The 22,887-nt window shown below is 35.0% G+C and overlaps 4 protein-coding genes across 4 annotated transcripts; all 4 read left to right on the top strand.

The window, feature by feature from the left end:
* Positions 1-3,192: 3,192 nt before the first annotated feature.
* On the top strand, positions 3,193-5,837 carry N7533_012475 (uncharacterized protein; the record flags this gene model as incomplete). The annotated part of the gene is made up of 11 exons (XM_057109125.1): positions 3,193-3,487; positions 3,543-3,595; positions 3,653-4,149; positions 4,199-4,254; positions 4,305-4,465; positions 4,539-4,708; positions 4,760-4,786; positions 4,853-5,228; positions 5,294-5,378; positions 5,435-5,496; positions 5,553-5,837. 11 exons carry the CDS (start codon positions 3,193-3,195, stop codon positions 5,835-5,837), a joined length of 2,067 nt encoding a protein of 688 aa, XP_056954226.1.
* Positions 5,838-8,966: 3,129 nt separating this feature from the next.
* N7533_012474 (uncharacterized protein) lies at positions 8,967-9,232 on the top strand (the record flags this gene model as incomplete). Its single annotated transcript, XM_057109124.1, has 2 exons — positions 8,967-8,988; positions 9,027-9,232. The coding sequence occupies 2 exons, from the start codon at positions 8,967-8,969 to the stop codon at positions 9,230-9,232; spliced, it is 228 nt and encodes a 75-aa protein (XP_056954225.1).
* Positions 9,233-9,423: 191 nt separating this feature from the next.
* N7533_012473 (uncharacterized protein) lies at positions 9,424-9,753 on the top strand (the record flags this gene model as incomplete). Its single annotated transcript, XM_057109123.1, has 1 exon — positions 9,424-9,753. The coding sequence occupies one exon, from the start codon at positions 9,424-9,426 to the stop codon at positions 9,751-9,753; it is 330 nt and encodes a 109-aa protein (XP_056954224.1).
* An 11,104-nt stretch (positions 9,754-20,857) lies between these two features.
* N7533_012472 (uncharacterized protein) lies at positions 20,858-22,658 on the top strand (the record flags this gene model as incomplete). The annotated part of the gene is made up of 4 exons (XM_057109122.1): positions 20,858-20,932; positions 21,059-21,387; positions 21,482-22,188; positions 22,255-22,658. The coding sequence occupies 4 exons, from the start codon at positions 20,858-20,860 to the stop codon at positions 22,656-22,658; spliced, it is 1,515 nt and encodes a 504-aa protein (XP_056954223.1).
* Positions 22,659-22,887: the final 229 nt, after the last annotated feature.

Below are 22,887 nucleotides of genomic sequence, written 5' to 3'. Positions count from 1 at the left end.
ACAGTCCCACATCTCCGGCATTTCTATTCTTCCGCTCTACCCAATTAGGGACTTGCATGAACTATATTCTATGTACCTTGGTGCAAAGTACCCCATACCGTTGGGGTATGTACTGTACGGGATTGGAGGGATAGGTAGAACTACCATGTATTCTACCAATCTCGCTTCGTTAGAGCTAGTTCTATAGAATTTATTAGATAGTATCCCAAGGGGCAATTGTAGATTCATCCAAGGTTCCAGAGAAACCATTGAATTGCCTGGTAGGACCGGACTGTGCTGGCTAACTCGGTTCGTTTAAGACAGCTTTCCAGCCCCGACGTCGGGGGGCTCCAAAATTCCTTCGTATGTTTGTCTCTTCTTCCCTCACATACCTCAACTCAAACAATCCTGATGCCGCATACACTCCATTCAATTCACAGTGTGAACAGACTTGAGAATAGACTTTACGACTTTCCAGACGGGGATATGTTATTGATCGTACTACCTACACTACTGAATCTTATACTGCTTTCCCTCACACTATCAAATACATTGATGCCTGCTTCTCTTAGGATAGTTCGCACTCATTTAAGGCTTGGGTCAATGGCCAAGAAAAACATAACAACTTTAACAAATATCAAGTATGTCTTATCATTGACGAGGAATCTCTTCAAACACTCAAGGATACACCAGTGGGGAACACCGAAAATGATGATGTATTACGATTTATAAAGGTTCTTGAAGCATTTCCGATCATGGATTCGTTAGACACCTTTCCTGGATAGATGAAATATTGGACACAGACACTGTGATTTCTTTGGGTGAATATGGGGGATGGTAATGAAATGAGGCAGCTATACGACATGGTCGATGGCTCTCCTCCCAGGGGCGTTTTTGGTGGGTGATTGATGCCTAAAATCAATTACCGTCATGGAGTGAGAGTAAAGTTCCGCCAGCAAAGACCTGTAATCATCGTCAGTTTCGCCAATTTCTGTATAATACTTTGATAGTGTGAAGATTAGCGGATATTCTGTCCACAACTTCTGTGATACTATTATTAATATTTTCTTGTATCTTTAGGAGTTGTTACCCGGCTTGTAGGAAAAACAGGTTATCAGCCCTACCGCTTTCATCTCAAACATAGAACGTCTATTTATGCAGTAAGAAGATCCTGAAAGTGAAAGCATTAACATCTGTAACCGATCTTTCTTTTTTCTTTTTGCTTCTGCTTAAAATCTACGTCAGACTAATACTTCAACGGGCATCTTCTAAAATCAGCCCTGGGATACAAAGCCTCTGTGCAGCACGCTTGGCTGATATTTTTCGGCGCTAAATGATATCAAAAACCATTCGATATTAGCGAACTACCTGTTCGTGAGGGGTTCTGCGCGGCAAAAATACCGTGCAGACTTAGCACCAAATATCCACTATATGATATATTTGATTGGGTACTAAAGCAGGCATATGGTACTAGGGCAGGGATCATGAAGCACGCTAGCGCACCATCGAGTCGAGCTACGTGGGGGCCATAACAAAGATAACATGGTCTTCTACGTACAGGATCCCATCATTAGAAGATAATTTCGGGTAATTTGTAACATACTCGCATTTTAGGATCACACATCTGGTATGGGTATCGGAGTCGTTCTTTATTCGCTACACCCGGGGTATGGTATGCATAAGCGCCGATAAAACAGCGGCTTTGACGCTAGCTTGAATTAGTGTACATGGCAAGGCAGACTAGACATCGACTTGCAGATAGTAGCCTGCATCTAGGAATGAGTGAAACAGCCAGCCATCATAAGGAATGCTGCGCCCCCGAGTCCCACTTCAGAGCCTGTGTGTCTTATAAGCCGGGCCGGGCCGTCCATTTTTAAGTTCCGCTGGAAAACTATTATCGCAGAAACCAGATCAGATCGAAGATCATGCAAGATGAGAGTCCCATCGTCTGATTTCAATTTCACTTTCTCTCCGGGCCCTTCGCCCGAAAGAAACTTCACCCCCCTCACCTTCCCAAGGCAGCAGCCTCTTCGAGTCCAGACCTGATGCCCGAACACCTTCATTTGTTCAATCTAGATCATCCTCGCCGGCTTCTTTTAACAATCATAGTCAGACGCCCGGTAGCATCTTGTCAGAACCACCTCCCGGCAGCTCAACCTTTTTTACCACCTCGCAACCCCTGAGCAACTATACCCTCGGGTCTAGCTCCAACGTCCAAACATCCACATCGGTTTCAGCTCGGTCACCGCCACCAGGAGTATTCTCCAATACTACCAGGAGCCAAGCTGCTTCTACCAGTGTATTTGATGCACCGCATACTACAGACGGGGGAATCTTCGCCCCTTCATCTTCCCAAAGCAGCAGTCTCTTTAGGACCAGCGCCAATGTCCGAACGTCCTCTACTATTCCAGGAAGATCGACTTCATCCGGTCTTTTCGAGAACGCCACTGAAAGCCCAGTCACTGGTCTTTTTGATAGACCACAAACGAGCGGAATCGGAATCTCTAGCCCCCCCCACCAAGCCTGAACAGCGTCTGCTTAGGGTCTCGACCCAACGTGAAGTTACACACAACTGTCCCAACCAGAGCCAGATCCTCCACACCAGGTTCCTCCAAAAATACTAGGCAGCCAGTATCAGGTAGTATTTTTGGTGGATCATCCGGTGCCGGCACGAGATTCTTCACTCCTTCGCCCGACCCAAGCAGCAGCATCTTTGGTTCCAGCTTCACTCCCCAAGCTTCATCATCGCATTCTCCTGGCCAACATAGCCAAACTACGTCTTCGAACATCTTTGGCACGCCACAAACGAGCGAAACTAGATATGTCACGCCTCCGCCTCCGCTGAGCAGCAGGCCCAATGTCGGAATGTTCACAAATGTTCCAATTAGACCGGCCACACCAGGTTCCTCTAGTCAGACTACATCAGGCAGTGTCTTTGAAGGGCCAGCCGGTAACGACACGAGATTCTTCACGCCTCAACCGAGCAGAAGTCCCGATGTCGAAACCACTTATCTAGACCAGACAAGATCGTCATCACTAGGCCCTTCTCACCATGACTATCAAGCTCAACCCACTTCCCTCTTTGGTGAACCACCTAATAGTGATATAACCTCCTCGGGTTCTGGTCTCTCCAGAGGCACAGGCCCCTCCGCGGAGCCCAGTACGGCTCCCAGAGCCCCAAACCCGCGACTTAGCGTCCTGCCAAGTCGTAGCATGTCACGGGATACGGACTTTTCGATTATCTCACCTGTGGACGAAGATATGTATAGTTCGAATAGAATTGAAGATGATCTCTTTTTTCCGGACCCTATCGACGATCAAAATTTCCAGAGGAACTTTAATGCCGTCAAAGTACAGGTCCAGGAACTTTCGCGCGTGATTTCCGCGTGTCAATTGTCGCAAGACCCAGGCACTAAGTTGCATAAAATTCACCTTGAGGCCAAACAGCTCAGTGAGTACAAGGACCAAGAAACACGCATCGTTGGATTCATTGGTGAAACTGGAGCCGGTTTGTACTCTCTCCCTTTCATATCTCAATGGGGACATTTCTGATCATCCAATAGGCAAAAGCTCCGTCATCAACTCTATACTCAATCAGAGAGGTCTCGCACGCTCGGTAATCATTCCTTTCTATGTCTTAGGGTGGCCGCATATTTCTGACACATTTATATAGAGTGGTGCAGGGGGCGCATGTACTTCCGTCCCTATGGAGTATCGATATGTGGATGAAAAGCATCCACGCGCCTATACAATAGAAGCCGAATTTATGGATGAGAACGAAGTCAATAGTCTCCTCGAAGAGCTTCTGCGAAGCATTCGACGAGCTTCAATTCCGACTGAGCGGAGTCTTATCGGCGGCGAAGACTGGGCGGAGTACGAAGCAATGGGCAAAAGGTCGCATGAAACCCTTGAGGCAATTTTCAGTGACCGGTCAGATTTGACAATTGAATTCCTCTCGCGCCCAGGAGCAGAAATCGAAATTGAGATTCTGCAAGAATTGAAAGCTTTGGCCTTGAATCGACTGTCGTTCCGGCCCGGGGGTTTGAGCTCGCTACAATATACTGCCTTCGCAGATGACATGGAGAGCTGTAAGGATAAACTGGACAGTTTGACTGATAGCCCAGAGGACAGTGATGTGCCTGCCCTGTGGCCTTTTATCAAGTTGATTAGGTTTGTGGTACCCATTCCAGCAAAAAAGAAAATTCTAATGGATCTGCAGAGTATTCCTTGAGCTTCCTGTGCTGAAGACCGGTCTAGTGCTCGCGGACCTACCAGGTAATACTCTCTGTGTGTTCCTCTAAAATAATTTGACTCACTGTTGATAGGATTGCGCGATATGAATCATGCCAGGGTGCGAGCCACGGAACGGTATCTTGCTAGAAGCTGCGATGAGGTGTTCATTGTGACTGGAATTCTTCGATGTGTTTCGAACCAATCGATTTTTGATACGATAAAGAAGATTGGAGGAAGCAAACGTATACGAGTGGTTTGCACAAGGGCTGATGTAATTCTTTACCCATTGTTGACAGAATTGGAGACTTTTTGACCTTTCTTAATAGGAAATCTCACCGGAAGAGTCTGCTCGCGGCACTGGTCCTCATGCCATACGCATAAAGGATATGAACGCAAAAGTCAACAAGCTGGAGAGCAAGTTTAGGCGCGTAGAGCGCCAATTGCAAGAATCACAGAGCCACAGAATAGCAGATCGTGCTATTCTAGATTCCTTGGAGTAAGCAAGTAAGTTAACTCAATATTCAACAGCCGACTGACCATTTCACAGGGATAGTATACAAAAACTTCACTACGAGTGCGTGTCATTCATCATTCAATTCAAAACTAAGGTACCTTGAAGGATTCTAACTTTCATGGCCAGGCGACGAGCTCTTCTTATGAACCAACGAAATGACTCAACAAAGAGAGACCTGACAAAGGCAATATGCAACAATCAAAAGAATCAATCCAAGGATGTTGAGGTATTTTGTGTTGGTAATGAGCTTTATGGAAATCCTCCGCACAGATTGGCAGAGGAATACAGAAGCCTCAGCGGAGTTCGGGAGCTTCGTTCATATTGTCGATCCGTTCCAGCAGAGGGAAGGATGGACTCCGCTTTGGTCTTTATCGAAAAGCAAGTACCTGCTCTGCTAGATTCCATTCATCAGTGGACTTTGACAGGTCGTGATTCAGTGAGCCCCGCAGGAGCCCATGAGCTCCGAAGCGCATTGGAACAGGTAGAACAAAGACTACGCGAGGTATGTCTGCATTATTTGCTGCTTGATTGCAAGATTTTGCAGCACAAGACAGTTAACGGTGATAGAGTTTTATCTTGGGCCGGGGACATCTGGCTCTCGTGCAGAGTGGATTGCGCTCTCAATTTGAGACTCAAGTAATGAATCAGCTTCGTGAGCTCATTTCAACCGTTGTTATCTAGTATTTAGTGTCTCTAATATTTGATTAGGCCCTTCTCATCAAATCGAACTAAAGAAAGAGTTTCTTGCAGTCAGCCAGATATGGGAAACGGTATGTTAAATCGGAAACCAGTTACTTGTTTGCATGCTGAGAATAATGTCCTCAAGCTTCATTGGGCAAGTTATGCCGCATTCTGCCGGAAGAACGGCAACCATAAGATCAAAGATGAGGGACCTCGTTGCTGGAACAATGAACTGATGGAGAAAGCACGGCCTGCGTTAGACCCAAGATGGAAGACTCTCGAAGATTGGTTGATGTTTCAGATGGATACACTGCGCAGTGACATCTCGACATCTTTTCAGATTGTCTCTGACACACTTCAAGGCAAGATTCTCTCTGATCAAGCCCCGCATTATTTACACTTCTTGCTGGGATGTGTTCTGTTTTGCTGACTTTAAATAAACTCCAGAATATTCCCAGGTTGCTCCCCAGGCAATTGAAAATTTGTTTTCTGTTTTAAACCACAGAAAGGGATACATTACCTATATTTTTGAAAACGCCCTTGCACAAGCACATCAAGAGACAGAGTAAGCGCAGTACAAAATATTTCCTTGCGAAATTAACTGGCTAAACCATTTTCAGATCTACCAAAGATCATACCCTCAATGGCTTTAACAACAGTTCATTGATTGCAGACCTCATGCTTGAGGCGTACAATAATTGCAGCCGAGAATCAGGTAATTTTATATCACGCTCGACGCGAGCTATATCAAAACCATGGACTGACCAAGAATGTTTCTATGCTAGGAGCGGGAAGCCATCAGAGACGCAAGGACATCATGCGCAGTCATCTGACAAAAACACAACTATACAGAAATTACGCGGATTCAGTACAGTCGTCGTATCTCTCATCTTTAAAAAGGCCTTTTGATACTCTCAGGAACCAACTAAACGAGCAAATTGAAATGATTGCACGAGATCTGCACAATTTAGTGGTTCCTGCGGGCGAGGTTTCGGAGCCAGGAAAAGTACCAGAACTAGTGCACGAACTTGAGGCAATAATTGGAACGCTGAAACAAAATTTGCGGTATACATTAGCAGCTGCTCCGGCGGCAGGGTCTGGAAGAAGTCAATCTCAATGAGCGAATTCAGTTTAGCAGACAAGAGGGAAGAACATCAAGAATAAGACCAAGGAAAATTTCGAGCAGATTCTAAATTTCCGAACATGCGTTTTTGCAGATAGACAATCTCTGCGATCCTGTTTTGGAGTTTTTATACTCTGAAAATTACGAATATACGAGGTGGATCCTAAATTGAGTCGCTTCCTTGACTACGGATGAAAACATCCAAATAACCCAGTTGGGTAAAGATGGACGCAGTAATACATGGATGCTGATTGATTCCTCCAAAAACGGTCCATCATCTTAGCGTTGATTTACCCTTCTGCCAACTTCCTCTATTTTAATATGCGCTTCAAGACACTTAGCTGTCTAGGGTCTAAGTGTAATTCAATAATTCACTACCAGAATATTCCGTTAATTAAATTGAATTGATGTTCAAGTATATTGCAGGATGCACTCGCTCTCAAGCGAACAACAGAATAAAACATGCCAACTGACGTAAATCAAACCATACTTTCCAATTCGCTTAGAATTTGCGAACTCAATATGGGAAATATTCCTACCAAAGCCACAAGTATTGGTGGGATATCGAGCGTGATGCCCTGTCTGTACGTGTTGAGGTGTACTGGTCAATTTATTTATATGCCCGCTGGGATTGTTACTAATTATTGGAGGGCCTTGATGGAGGGAGGGGTGATCAGCACTGGTGATCAGCACTATAAAGGCAACAGGATAAGCGCAGGTACACGGATCATCTATGGCTAGAGCAGTCTGATCTCAGCTTTTTATCTTTCCGCCTTGATACAAATCATATTCCAGATGAAATTAGCGTCAAGGTGGACATTTCGATTCGCATGTAGCTAATTCTTCGCTGTACGTAAAAATACCTCACAATGACAGTACTATTCGACCCTTTCAGAGAGATATCAAGAGAACGGTGACCTCGGACGTGAATTATATCAATTGGCTGAGGTCCTTGCTGATCTGTGAGAGAGAGTGGGGCTCTTCAACTTGAATCTGGTTACCCCATTTTGGAAGTGTACACAGTGGCAAGTCTTAGAAGAAGGATTGTACGTAGCTGTCCGTAATGGAGAACCAATCAAGATGAATTGAGTGAGGTAGTATACGATACTAGTATTAAATCTAGAGTGGAAGAGGTCACAGTAAAAGATGTTGAGCCTTGGACTCGGAGCTCTCTGGCAAAACGCGACCTCACTGTACCTTGCCCTGTATATATTGAGTAGCCATGGCCTGTTGAATTATTTCGCTCCAATTTTTCTTCGACGAGAGATAATGGCTGATGAGTGGAGTTGGACCAATCAGTGACGCTATGGAAGCACTTCAGGGGCTGTCATACCAAATACCCCTAGGATTGGCATTAAGAAGCACCGTGCCTCGCCCCAGCAAAGTAGTCAATGTGACGGGTCGAAATTTAAAGCTCCCGTATGCTACTGACATAAAATGTTGATGGTGGATGAACTGGCCGTTTTTTTTTTTTGGCTAAGAGTCATTCTCGCTTTGAGTTTTACCATTGTAATTTCTGAGTTGTGCGATGGTTATGTGATTGTGATTGTGATTGGACCAAACCACGCGACGATACGTTCGTTTAGATACTTGCTTTGCCCTCACGTTCCCTCTCAACACGACTTTCCGGATTTCTCATGGTCTAGCGGTCTCTCATTTCGATTTATCTCTAGACTGCCAGACTCGCTCTTATTGACAGTAGCGATCATGTCGACCCGATCGAATAAGTGACCTCACTCTACATTCCTTACCCCTCTTCTCTCACGACCCCCCCTGTCCACCAAGCAGATCGCCCCGCGACAAGAAGCAGCCAACGCGTCTGAAAATATGGAGCCACAGAGGTGTTACGACGACGTTGCATGGGAATAATACGACGATGTCTCCGATAATTGATTGCTTCAGTTTCTTGATATCGACGTCAAGAGACCGATTGCGAAATTTATGCTGAGGCATGATTCTGGGGATGATCCAGAGTTTACGATTTTTCAGAGGGGGTCTTCAATATCACATTACAAATGACATATACATACAACGCGACCAATATCCTTTTTCACATCCGGGTGCTATTCTTTTTCCCGAGTAAAAGATCAAGAACGAAGTTGCTGTGATGCGATGTGTCTCAGACCAATCACCAATCCCACTTCCATTCATTATTCATTCTGGTACAAAGAAGGAGAGTCCTCTATAACTAGGCCCTTCATTATTATAAGTCATATTGAACATACAACAACTATGTATGATGCTCTCAATATACCAGGGTTTCCAAATGAAGAGCGGGGAGTCCTTGGCCCTAATATTTGCGATGATCAACTTGAAACTATATACACACAAGTATCCAAAATCCTCCTTCAGCTTTCCAAGCCAGAATTCCCTAAAATAGGGTCCCTCGGTCAGGTGGATGATTTCTCCTAGGAAGTGAGCGGCCGGCCATTATCAATGAATATGAATGAGCTGGTGCGTTTGGGGACACTACCTCGATCAAACTTCCTCCTCTAGAAACCACCTTCAAAACAATCTCTTCATGCATTGAAACCCTAGCACAGCTTAGTATCCAGCATCTACAGTATCAAAAAAATGATTCGGTACAGTCTGCAGAAGACTGCCGTCGGGATTTCATTGCAAGACGGCCATTTTACAAGCTTGCCAGGGACAAGAACTTATCTCTGCCATGTTATGAGAATGGTCCATTCAAACTGGTGTGATGATTTTCGGCCCGCCAATATTCTTCTCAATGAAAAAATATTGCCGGTGTGGTAGACTGGGAGTTTGACCAGTGGAGTTTTCATAAGCGCCACCATGGTGGCTCCTTATCGAGAAACTTGTATACTGGTCTAAAGGTATCGAGGACTGGGCCCAAGAGTTCGATCGCCGCCTAAAGACGTTCCTCACAGCAATGAGGCGTTGTGAAGATATGGACACTCAGCACAGCCAGCGGTGGCTCTCGGATCAGATGCAACGGAGCTGGGGAGACTTCTGGGTGGTGCATGCGATCTTGCACAGTTTTGCGTTTGATGCAATCTACTGGCAGAAGATTGATCGGCGTTTTTGGGGGCTTACGCAGACCGATGATCCCAACGAAGCATGGAAAGAGCGGCTGAACCTGCTGAATGAGAACCAAAAGGCTGAGATGGAACGGCTAGTGACGAGGCAGCTTGACGAGATGGAGGACAGGGTCTTAGCGTGGGACCCGGATGAGTATACTGAGAATTCCGTCAAGGGCTGATGAAAAAGAGAGAAGAAAAGGCAAAGGATGACAAAGAATCTCACCGGAGACCAGTCGAAGAATTTCATGAATAGAGATTAAGCTCTTAGGAGTGAATTTTGATTTTACTGTACGGTTGGCAGTTCTAGAAATCCAAGGATATGTTGCTTGATAGGCTTATCGCGGCTAGGATTCGCCGCTGTGGTAGATTACTAGCAGCTGCTGGATTCCCTCTGCCGCCAAAGACTGAAAAATTTCCTCCATGGTGTGTTGTGCTGTGTATGTCGTTTCCTACTAAGAGAAGTTGGGGGAGACTACGGAGTAGGCTGTCGCTCTTTTCAGTTGCATGGGGTAACACTAATTAATCTGTCTTGGAATTTTTCTAAGACATTGATTTCAGTCGGAAATCATGATCGTCACATATCTCTCTCATTCTGGCTCGAGAGTAAATTATTCGAAATGACTATATTTGCCGCATGTGAAAGTAATTTAATTACAATATCCAATGGCTGCACAATTGAAACCTAGTCACGTATTTGGGGATGACACAGTGGGTTGAACAATTCAACCCCGCGTTTATATTCCATTCATAGACTTTCGCGCAGACTCCTAAACATTTAGGTGTCCGAGCTCGTAGGGGCGATTTCTGATCAGCTTTTTGGTCTCAAAAAGTTGAGCGTTCAGGCCTGCGATAATGCTGCATAGTCCCATGTTTTCATTTTCACGATCCTGCAAGCGGGTGAGAATGGCACGAACCGAGCGCAGAACTGCCTGTAGTAAGTTTCCGTGAGACCAAGCATTCTTCGTTCTTTGTCGACCTGCTTGGCTTTCCTAAAAATATGAGAAAGAAATCATTTAAGTACGATGTCACTCTACACTCACAGTCAGATTCCTTCTATGAACGAATGTCCTGCGAGGGCTATGAACTGGATTGACTGCCATATAGGCCTCGGGGCTCGGGATTTTAAGAAAATCAGAGATTCCCGCGTTATCAACACAATCAGGCACCTTTACAACTACTTGCGAGTTAGAGAGGTACCTTTGAGAAAAAGCCCTTCGGAGTTATTTTTGAGTCAAATACAATCGGTGATACCTACTAAGTTATTCCCTTAAGCCCTTCTAGCTATCTAATCCTTATTATTACTATTATATCACTACATAATAGAGACTTGAATATTTTTTTCAACAGTAAACCTAGATTTTACTAGTACTCTAGAATTAAAATCTCCTCTAAACTTTTACTATTATACTACTACTTAAACTATTTAGAATGCCCTATTTTCTTCTGATCATTCCTCTAGGTCTTATAATACTTACTATCTAAATTATTTATACTTGATTTATCTATAAGAAATAATTTATCTATAAGGAAAAATCTACTTAGGTTTTATAGAAATTATTAAAAACTTTATTTAAATTTAGAATTCTAAAGTCTCTTGTTACTAGAATTTAGTCTCAAGGATAGGATCTAGTCTATTTTGTTTATTTCTACTAGAATTTTGACTTTTTCAAATTGATATATCTTACTAAAAGTATACAATTAGCTAGGATTATCACAGTAAATTAATATTCAGTTGTAAAATATTAGGCCAGAAACTAATTTGATACTATGCCTTCCTTAATAAGTATAAGACAATAATATAAATAACTGAGAATATAGAATAATATTCTAGATAGATAATAATACGATATAATAGAGTAGTATTAGATTATAATTATATCTAATTTATATATAATTCCTTTATAAAGTAGGAACCTTTAATATATTATAAATAAGTGTAATTCTAATTCTTTTCTCTCTAATTACCTAAACTATAAGATAGTCTCTTACTAGAATACTTATTAAGATCTCTCTAATAATCTAATCTTAGTTATAGAAATTACTATAGTACTATTTAAAGAAATCCTACTAGGAGTATAGAGTATTATAATGTTATAGGGCTTATATCAAAGAGGGTAAGCTTTGGTAAGAAGTAATCAACTCTCTTTATATTCCCTTTAGTAACCTAATCTTATCTTAGCTATACTAGGGGTTTATACCTAATTTATACCTAATTTATATAATAGTTAGAATAGATAACTTAATATAGTATTTCCTTTATTTCTAAAGTTTCTTCAAGAATTAGTCTCTATTACTACTTATATATATTATTAATTAATTCTCCTACTCTTTAATTACTATCTCAAGTCTTAACTAGTTACAGATCTCTAGCCTATCCTTTAGTATTTACTATTATATTCTCCTTAGAGAATTTATTAGTAGTATCTAAACTATAAAAGGACTCCTAGCTATAGTTATAGATTATATCATAAGTATTATTTAACTTATAAATAGTTTTCTACTAATAATTAAATAAGATATTCTAATATACTAGATTCTCTATAAGAAAAGTCTATATCTCTACTAGACTATTAAATTAACAAAACTATTATTATCTACTCTAGGTAGAATAGGATAGATAAATTATATAGAAGAAGTATCTCTTAGTTCTCTCTTTCTTCTTACCTTTATTCAAGGGCTTCTTGTTATGTGTAGCTAACTGGTCACTGTGAGTGGTTAGATCTGGGTAAATAACTTACTAGTTATTCTCTATGTTGTTGGTTATTTGTAATATCTATTACTTATACTCCTTAAGCCTAAACTTATAATTGTACTGTTACTATACTAAGTCTTATACAGACTTAGATTCTGTAGAGTGACTTTAAAGGAAGTACTAGGTAGTATACTAAGTAAATTAGTCTAAAGAGCTCCTCTACTTATAGTATATTATTATAGGAGATAAAACTATATAAAGAGTAATCTAAAAAGTATACTGTAGTAATTTAGATTAATTAATTATAAAGAACTAAATATATAAGTATAACTAAATATTCTTATATATCTAGCTTTCTTATATTATCTAATAAGACTAGGTCTTATTACCTAGTGTATATTAAATATATTACCTAATATAATTCCTCTTATTACCTAATAAGTATCTATTTATATTATTCTATTAATTATATAATATTAAGTTCTCTAGTAATTATAATCCTTATATCTTCTACTTATATAATAGAAGATTATTATATAATCTTAATATTATTTTCTTAGACTAAGTTAGTTAGTCCTAATCTCTCTATAATATTTATACTAATTTCTGTAATCTATAGGGTATTACTATATTCTATAATATTATTCTCTTCTTTTAGTCCTTTGGTCTTTAAAGATTCTTAAACTTATAAGTTTCCCTAGTACTATTTTCTGTTTTTCTTATTTTCTATTTTTCTCTTCTTATTTCTTTATTTTATAATACCTTTAGTTAAACTATCTTCTATTTAAAAAGGTAACCTACTAATCTATATTAAGGAGAAAAGTTTTTATATTATTATTCCCTATAAATATTATATTTAACTTAAGTAAGTATATATTAAATTAGGTTTGGATAATAAGTATAACTATTATATTTATAGTAGTGATTCTGTAAAGTATATTATATCTTATCTATCTTACTCTAATACTAAATAGTATAAATTAATAAAAATATAAGTTAATATTACTAAGTAATACTATACTACTCTTAAGACTAGTTAAAAGATTATAGTATATTTAATATATTTAGATTATTATAAAGTCCTACTTTATAATTATATTAGTAATTTTATTACTTATAATTATAAAGAGATTACTAAACTTAAAGAACTTAAGTATTATAAAGCTAAAGAGAAAGATTATCTTAAGAAGAAATATATTAAAACTAAATAAAAAGAGTATAAGATTAGGTCTTCTTATACTATATTTAAGAGTAACTAGTATATTTTTAATAAGAATTGTTAAATTCTTATAGTAATATCTAAGAATCTTATATTAATATAGCTAATTATATTATCTAATCTATTACTAGATATTAAATTTAATACTTTCTCTACTTTCTTCCTAGTAGTATTTCTTTTATCTTCTAGTAATATTATTAAACTAGTTAGTAGTAATTCTTTAGATTTCTAATAGATTTCTATATATTTTCTAAAGTAGAGTATTCTTTCTATTTTATAAATAGTTATTACTGATTGTTATATTATCTATCTTATAGATCAGTTTTAACTTTATATTTCTCTTTACTAGTTTCTTTAAGTTTAATATTAGTAGTATTTAGTATATTTTCTAATATAGATTTTAGTAATAATATATAGAATATAGAGTATATTTATTTTATACTTTTTAGGAATCTTAAGTAATAATTTACTAGTCTAATTTTTTCTTTAATTATAAATAGTCCTAACTTTAAGTTATTAAACTTTATACTTAGTTACTTAGTTTTAATATTCTAATATAGAAAGTATACTTTCTTTTCCTTTTATAGATTTAGTCTTTTTTAGTAGTCTTAATTATAGTATTATTTTATCTATAGATTAAAAAACTTAATATCTCTTACTAATTAAAGGTATAATTATTTTATTTTTAAAGTTAGAAGTTATAATACTTCTACTTTTATTTATTTTTTAATAATTTCTCTAATTATTATAGAATTATATCTATAGATTATAAAGAATAAAGTCTCTTTTATTATTATATATATTATATTATTATATATAAATTATACTAGTAGTAGTAGTTTTACTTAGTTATTTTACTAGTAGTTTATATAGTATCTTAGATACTACTCTAAGGTTTAGTTTATTTATTCTATCTAACTATTTATTTAGGGATAATAGGTAGTAGAGAGTCTATACTTAATATCTATAATATCTATAAATAATTACTATATATTACTTATAAAAAGCTTATCTCTATCTAATATTATTTTTTCCGGTATTTTATAGTTTGTAAAGATATATCTAAATAATAGAGATATTATAGCTTTAGTATTAATTATTTCTGTTATTAGTATTATATATAAGTACTTTATTAATTAATCTATAACTACTATAATTATATTATATCTCTCTAACTTAGGTAGTTTAGTAATAAAGTTAATTATAATTTATTTCTATAGTTAGGTTAGTATTTCTATATTCTATAGTTCTCTATATAATATATATTATAATAGTTTATCTTACTAGTAAGTATTATATTTCTTAATATATCTTCTAATTTTCTTATATATATTTAGGATATAGTAGTTTCTTAAGAGGTATTCTACTATTTTTTCTACTCTTATATATCTATATACTAGGTTATTATAGTACTATTATATTACTTTATTCTAAAGCTATTATAGAACGTAGATTAGTCTATAAATATAGAGTAGTCTGTTCTAGTACTTAAAACTCTTATATACTTAATCTTTAGTAAATTTTATAATTTTATTAGTTCTTATAATTTCTTTAATTTAGTTAATCTAGCTATTATTTTTAACTTTACTAATAGTAGTTAAAATCTAGTAATTATATATAAGATAACTATTCTTATTTATCTTAAATATAGCTAGGATAGCTTCTTTAACCCCTACTATATAGTTAGATCTTCTACTAAGTATATCTACTTAGCTATTAACTATACCTAGGTAATATTTAATTCTATAATTATATCTTACTAAGATTTCTACCTATCTTACTTATTATCTAATTAATTCTTTTATACTAGTAAAGAATATAAAATTCTTATAGTTTAATTTAATAAGAATTTAGTAGTTTACTCTCTCTAAGTAAACTCTCTAGATCTTAAGTACTAATACTATAGTTAATAATTCTTTATTATAGATATTATAGTTAATTTCTATAGGTATTATTTTCCTAGACTAGAATATAACTAGTCTTTATTTTCTATTATTTTCTAGTTAGGTAAAATATACTCTAAGTATATAATTTAATATATTAGTTTCTACTATATATAGTTTTGTTAGATCTACTAATATAAGTATTATTTACTTAATAAATAGTTTTTTAAGATTATTAAATAAGATTTCTAATTAGTTATTCTAGATCTACTTCTAGTCTTTTTTTATTAATTTATTAAAATCTACTATAATTTTTCTAAATCTATTAATTAATTATTAATAGTAGTTATATAGTTCTAGAAACTATTAAACTTTCTTTATATTCTTAAGTACTAATTAATCTAGAATACTCCTAATTTTATTTTTTTATATACTAAATCTATTTTTACTAATTATATATTCTAAAAAATCTATTTTCTTAATATAGAATTTATATTTCTTAAGTTTAAGTATAATTTTAGTTTCTCTAAACTTTTATAATATTTTTTTATTATACTAAATATAGTCTTCTAAGATTTTAGAGAATACTAAAGTATTATTAAGATATACTATTATAAAGATATTAAGATATTCTTCTAATATATTAAAGATAAATTATTAGAATATAGTAGGTATATTTATAAGTCTAAATAGTATAACTAAGTACTTAAAATATCTATATTTTATCTAGAATACTATTTTCTATTTATTACCTTTTTTAATTCTAAAGTAGTTATATATATTAGTAATATTATATTTAGTAAAGTAGATACTTCTCTAAATATAATTTTATATTTTTTAAATAAGAAATAGTAGGTATTAATTTTTAATAGTAATTTTATTTAGATATTAATAGTCTATATAAAGTTAAAGCTTATTTTTCTTTTTTAGTATAAAGATAATTAGATATCTAACTAATAATATTAATTTTTAGATATATTTCTTTCTAAAATTTTTATTAATATATTTTTTTAGAATTTTTATTTTTAGTAGTAATAACTAGTAGATTAGTTTAAAAGTTAGTTCTTTATCTTTCTTAATTCTAATCTTATAGTTAAATAGACTATACTCTAGAAGTATATTATTCTTTAGTAGTTTAAATATATCCTAGTACTTATAGTATTCTTTAAGTATCTATATTCCTTTCTCTATTATATAGAGAGTTTATTATAATTTATAGTATATTATAATATATTCTTTTAGTTTATTATCTAATATATTAGATTATTATTCTATTATTACTAGAATATTAATATCTATAATTCTTTTTAATACTCTATCTCTAGACTACTAATTCTATTTAGGGTTAATCTTATATAGACTATAATAGATATCTATTATTCTAGAACTAGATTTTTTAATACTTAGTAGTTTTTCTCTAGTCTATCTAGTTTCTATTTATATATATTTATAGTAGTTAAAGTAGATTATATCTATTTACTAGTTAATCCTTAGACTATATTTATATAGTTAAGGAATACTAAGTACTATCTTATATCCTTCTAGATCTATAATATTAAAGTATATTAACTCTATATAGTTACTAATAACTATATTAATCTATTTAGTATAGTAAGTAATTCCTTTACTTAATCTTTCTCTATCTAGTCTAATAAAAGAAGTAATTTAGTCTTTCTTAATAGTTAGTATTTTTCTAATTAAGATATAGTTTAGGTTTATAAAGTTTTCTATAATTTCTAAGTTAATTATAACTTATATACTAAATTTATTTTCTCTATAGAATATTATTAGAGCTTCTACTTTTATATAATTTTTCTATACTATTACTATAAATTATTATTTTTACTTTAGATATTATATCTATAGTAATAGTTTAGATTTAATCCCTCTATAGTCTAGTTTATCTTATATATATATTTTGTAATTATAATTATAATATCTAATTATAGCTCTTAGGTTATAATTAGAATATTATATATATCTAATATAAGTATAGTTTTCTCTATAATATAGGTATATTTCTTCTATATTATTAATATATAGTTCTTTATTATTATCTAAATTATTAAAAAGGAATTTATAAGAGTCTCTAAAGACTATACTATCTATTTTATAGAGTTATTATAGTTTCTGCTCTTTTTCTAAATTTATTTAGTATTTTCTTAGTAGGATTTCTAGGATTTTATTATATCTTAGGAACTTTTAAGATATTTCTAATATTTTACTAGGTATTTCTTCTAGTAGTTTCTAAGAATTAGTAGATTTCTAACTATACTAGGTCTATTTCTAACTCTCTACTATATTTAGGTTAATCTATAGATATTATTTCTATCTATTATACTTCTTAAACTAGGAGTTAACTAAAATTTAGGAATTTATATTTTCTAGTAATATTTCTATCTTCTATACATATTTATAAAATATCTAAGTTAAATTAGGTAGTTTAGATTTTTTATTTTTCTAGATAGTATAGAGTTACTATATCTTAGATTCTATTTAAGTTATTATATATATTTAGTTAAGAATTCCTATTACTTTTTTAGTTTTTTTCTTTAGACTAGTTTATTTATTATATATTTCTACCTCAAGTTAATCTTATAACTTCTTAGCTTTTATAATACTCTATTTATCTTTTAGTAGTTAATTTACTATCTATTTTAGATTATCTTACTAGATTATTTCTTTTTTTATAGTATTATCTTTTTATATTTTTTTCTAGTTTACTCTCTCTTAGGGGTTTATCTTAGGTTATTTACTTTTCTAGATAGTATAGAGTTACTATACTCTCTCTATTCTAGTAGTATTATATACTTTTTTTTTCTAGATTATATATAGTTACTATCGTTTTTTATTATCCTTTTTACTATAATAATTTTTTACTATATAGTCTAGTTTACTATAGTTAAAATAGAGTTAGTTTTCCTTCTTTTATTTCTATTCTTCTAATAGTAGTTTTACTATATTAAGCTCTATAGACTAAGATCTATAGAGATTACTATATATTTCTCTTAACTGTTATTAGTTTTCTTACTAATTTTTATAGTAATAGAATTCTTAATCTTATAGTTTTTAGCTATTTCTTTAGTAGACTTTATATTATTAAAGTTTTTATTTATAAAGTTAGTTATTAAACTTAACTATAATTTTAATTATTTAGATTAGTTTAGTAAATTAATTAATCTATATTAGTTTATTTTTAATATCTTTCTTAAGTCCTTATTTAAATAACTAGATATAGGTATTATTATTATAATTAAAATATAAAATAATTTACTAAAATTTAGTAGTATAAATACTAGCTAAACTAGTTTATTTAATTTATTTAAGGTATCTTTCTATAGTATATTATATATCTATATCTCTAAAGATCTATTTAAGTTTCTTCTTAAAGACTATATAGGATAAGAAGATAGTAGTTATAGTATTTCCCTAATTATTCTAAGTTTTTTTATTAAACTTCTAGATATAGAGTTTAAACTAATTAAATACTTATCTATATAGATAGATAGATATATATATAACTTTATTAGTTTCTCTATTATAGTAGATAATATAAAGTTATATATCTATCTGTATAAAAAAACTATAAAGTTTAGTCTATACTTCTTTAAAGAAATCTAATTTAGAGAATTTAACTTCTGTATTATATCTTTCTATTATCTATAGCTATTCTTAGAGTTAACTAATTATTTCTATAAGTTAGTAATTAGTTAGTAGTATAGAGGTATAGTTATCTTCTATTTATAAAATACTAGAATTATTATTTAGTATTATAATAATTAAACTTTAAGAGTTTTAGTTAATAGAGTAATTAATATATTATATATAGTTAATTAGTTACTATAAGTAGTTAGATCTAGATAAATAACTTACTAGTTATTCTCTATATTATTGGTTATTTGTAATATCTATTACTTATACTTCTTAAGTCTGAACTTGTAATTGTACTATTACTATATTAAGTCTTATATAGACTTAGATTCTATAGAGTGACTTTAAAGGAGATACTAAGTAGTATACTAAGTAGGTTAGTCCAAAGAGCTTCCCTACTTATAGTATATTATTATAGGAGATAAAACTATATAAAGAGTAATCTAAAAAGTATACTATAGTAACTTAGATTAATTAATTATAAAGAACTAAATATATAAGTATAACTAAGTATCCTTATATATCTAGCTTCCTTATATTACCTAATAAGACTAGGTCTTATTACCTAGTATATACCGAACGTATCACCTAATATGATTCCTCTTATCACCTGATAAGTACCTATTTATGTTATTCTATTGATTATATGACGTTGAGTTCTCTAGTGATCGTAATCCTTATATCTTCTACTTACGTAATAGGAGGCTGTTACATGATCTTGATATTGTTTCCTTAGGCCAAGTTAGTTGGTCCTAATCTCTCTGTAATGTTCGCGCTAACTTCCGTAATCTGCGGGGTGTTGCTGTGTTCCATAACACTTCTAAAGTAAGATACTTAGACTAACTATTAATTTAGTTTTAGACTCAAAGATACGACCTTTATCGCCTATACTATTATTAGGGAGCTTAGTAAAACAAAATTTCTACTTCTTAGAGGTCTCCTTAGAGCGTACTATCGTAATAGTCGTTAATCAGTCAGAATTAAAGTAAGAGGTAAGATAGGATACATCCTATAATCAAGGCAGACATTCAAAAGAGCGTATGTCTTTACGATAGTAGGACGTAGAAAAGAGTTTTGTTACAATATAAGGACTCAAATATTGGAATATTATAGTATTTTGACGAAAATTAACAAAACTAGAGAAGAAAGGAAGAGAGAGAGAGCTCTCATCGCAACTATCATACATAAGCTGGTTATATTCAATAGCGTATTTTTGACCTTGCGGAGGTACAATACCTAATATAGTGCCGTAATTCGCCTGATTTGAATATAATCAAACTTACTTAGTTGTGGATAAAGCGAAAAACTACTCAAAAGGGTGCTCTGAAGACTAGGCAGGAGGTATATATTACTTGGCAGAGAGCTTGGCAAGATTTACCACAGGAGCGTATACAACAGTGGATTGAACGTATAAGGTTTATTAGTACCCTAGGCATATTTAGGAGATTATTCGATTGGAAGGTGGTAATGAATATAAAGAGGGCAGAGAGCGATAGCCAGGGGGTTAGTTAATACATGGCAATACAGTATTTTAGGACCAGGTGGTCAGTGCGTGGCGTAAGACTTGAAATGGACCTCCGTACGTGCTCTGTATTTTGAAATTCAGACTCAGACTTAACACCGCCAAGGAGATATCCTCGCAGATCTTTGGGGGCCAAATAAAGATGATTGGCCGACCTTCTGCTTTTAGCAATGAGTTACCGAGCCGTGTGAAATTGTCATATTTCAGCCTACGCCTTGGCCCTCGGAGCACTTGAACTGGAAATGACATGCGGTGATGTGCCTATACCCATACAGGCCTAGCAGAAGGGCGGCGTTTGCATTAATTTTCCCTCTCGATGTTCCGCAACAATCACTTGTCTGTCGTGCAACTGACACTTCGCTCGCTGTTTGCCATGCGTCTCTTGATCACTGTTTGACAATAAATCCCTAAACCACTCAACCCATTTTCCTGAATTTCCCAGTCATGGTGAGACCAATTCAGGCCATTCTTCAGCCACCTGTTTTGGCGCTGGGCGATTAACTGATCTTCCAAACAGGAAACCGCCTACCTTGAACGCGATCCTTACAGCGCACCGCAACTTGACACCTCCCGAGCCTCTGAAAAGATCGTTGCGTCGCAGGTCTCGAATAGTCATACGCCATTCGTTTTTGTTCCAGACAGCGAGAAGTTACCAGTTTCGAATGCTGGGCAGAATCGTCCACCCACAGATACCGCCAATGCCTCACCACCCCAATCGTTGGGCTTCCTCACTGCGAAGAGAAAATGGATGATAATTGCTGGTGTCGTTTTGCTGGTCATCATTATTGCTGCAGCGACAGCGGGTGGCGTTGTTGGGAGTAGGAACCGGAATGCGCCATCTCAAAGGTATTCAAATGATATCGAGTCTTTTTCCAATTTTTCCCTTGTCTTGAAAGATTCAGAAGAAGATGGATGCTGATACTTTTGAGACCTTATTTAGCTCTTCGCATGCAACTTCCACAACGAAAGCAACCAGTCCAAATTCGACGAGCGGCGCTTCCACCAACAACACCGTCAATGATGCATGGGCGTACAACGGAACTGGCATCTTCGCCTTGTCATTCAATCCCACAGCAGCTGTTTCCGGTACCAACTATGTCGTTTTCTATCAACACTCAAATGGAGATCTTCGTCAAGTGGCGTATAATTACTCTCAGTGGCATGACTCGGAGTACATTACGGACGACGCTCGGCCCGGAAGCCCCATTACAGCATACTGGAGCGGAGACAAGTTCAACTATAATATCTTCTATGCGGACAAAAACAACGTGTTGCAAGAGAGGCGAGGGCGGCATGGCAGTAGCTCTTGGGTCAACGGTACATTGGGTCAATTAAGCGTCACAGTGTCAGATCCCAGCGACATTTCAGTTGTCTTCTTCGGTACATGTGACGTTGGGTCGATTGCAGGCTGGCTTCTGTATAATCCCGCGGGTAGTGAAGAACTGGCAGTTCTGTACTGGAATGCGGATACAGATACGTGGACCCATGAAGAGAAGGTGTCCAATGTGGACACCTATGCGGGATTTGCTGGTCATGCTCTTAATGGTGTATGGCGGTATTGGTACGTTGATAAATCAACATCCGAGCTGAAAGAAAGGGTGTGTCCCGATTGTTGTGGGAACTCAACCTCAGAAGGATGGAGGGATGGTGAGTAGTGTCTTTTTTTCCCTTCGGCAATTAGCATATGTCTAACAAATCATCTCCGCTCTTTAGATCTTACTGGAGCCACTTTGGACTCTCCAAGTGGATTGTCCGTAACGGGAGTTGCCGATCTTCGGTTACTTTACTACGGAGATAAGAAGGGTATTATTAGGGAGTTGAACAATACGGGAGACTTCCCAAAGGAGGCCTACACTGCCAATGTCTCATCCCAGGCAGATGGAGGGAATGTTGGTACGCTGGTCTATAACACGACCCACAGTATGCCGTCTGGTATGGCTGTCGCAACAGGAATACCCGATGGTCGGAATAGCATGGCGTCTGGATCTAGAGGGACGCTGACCCAACTGTGGCTATTTTATCAATCTGATGATCATGAGATCAGCGTGCAGTTTCGTGATAGCGGTGCTGCTGGAAACTGGACACAACCTTCCTCGATTCCTGTTGGTATAAATTAGCTGCTGTCGGTTCCCAACTCACATGCATACCTTTGCAAGAGATAGCTCTAAGCCAGAATGAATTCTTTCAACAATCTACTTATGAAGACCTGTGATCAAATTTTACCTTAATTTATAGTAAAATATAATATATTCTTATAGTTTATAGTCTAATATATCTAGAGTCAAGACTCTACTCTATTATCATAAGAATCCTAATATAGTTATAATAATTAAAGTAGATTTTATC

Source organism: Penicillium manginii (genome assembly GCF_028828005.1).
Source record: "Penicillium manginii strain IBT 31320 chromosome Unknown utg000009l:1.0-3297300.0:1.0-3298630.0, whole genome shotgun sequence".
NCBI classification, from domain to species: domain Eukaryota; kingdom Fungi; phylum Ascomycota; class Eurotiomycetes; order Eurotiales; family Aspergillaceae; genus Penicillium; species Penicillium manginii.
The sequence above is the reverse complement of the archived record's forward strand: the minus strand, read 5'-3'. Positions and strand labels throughout refer to the sequence as shown.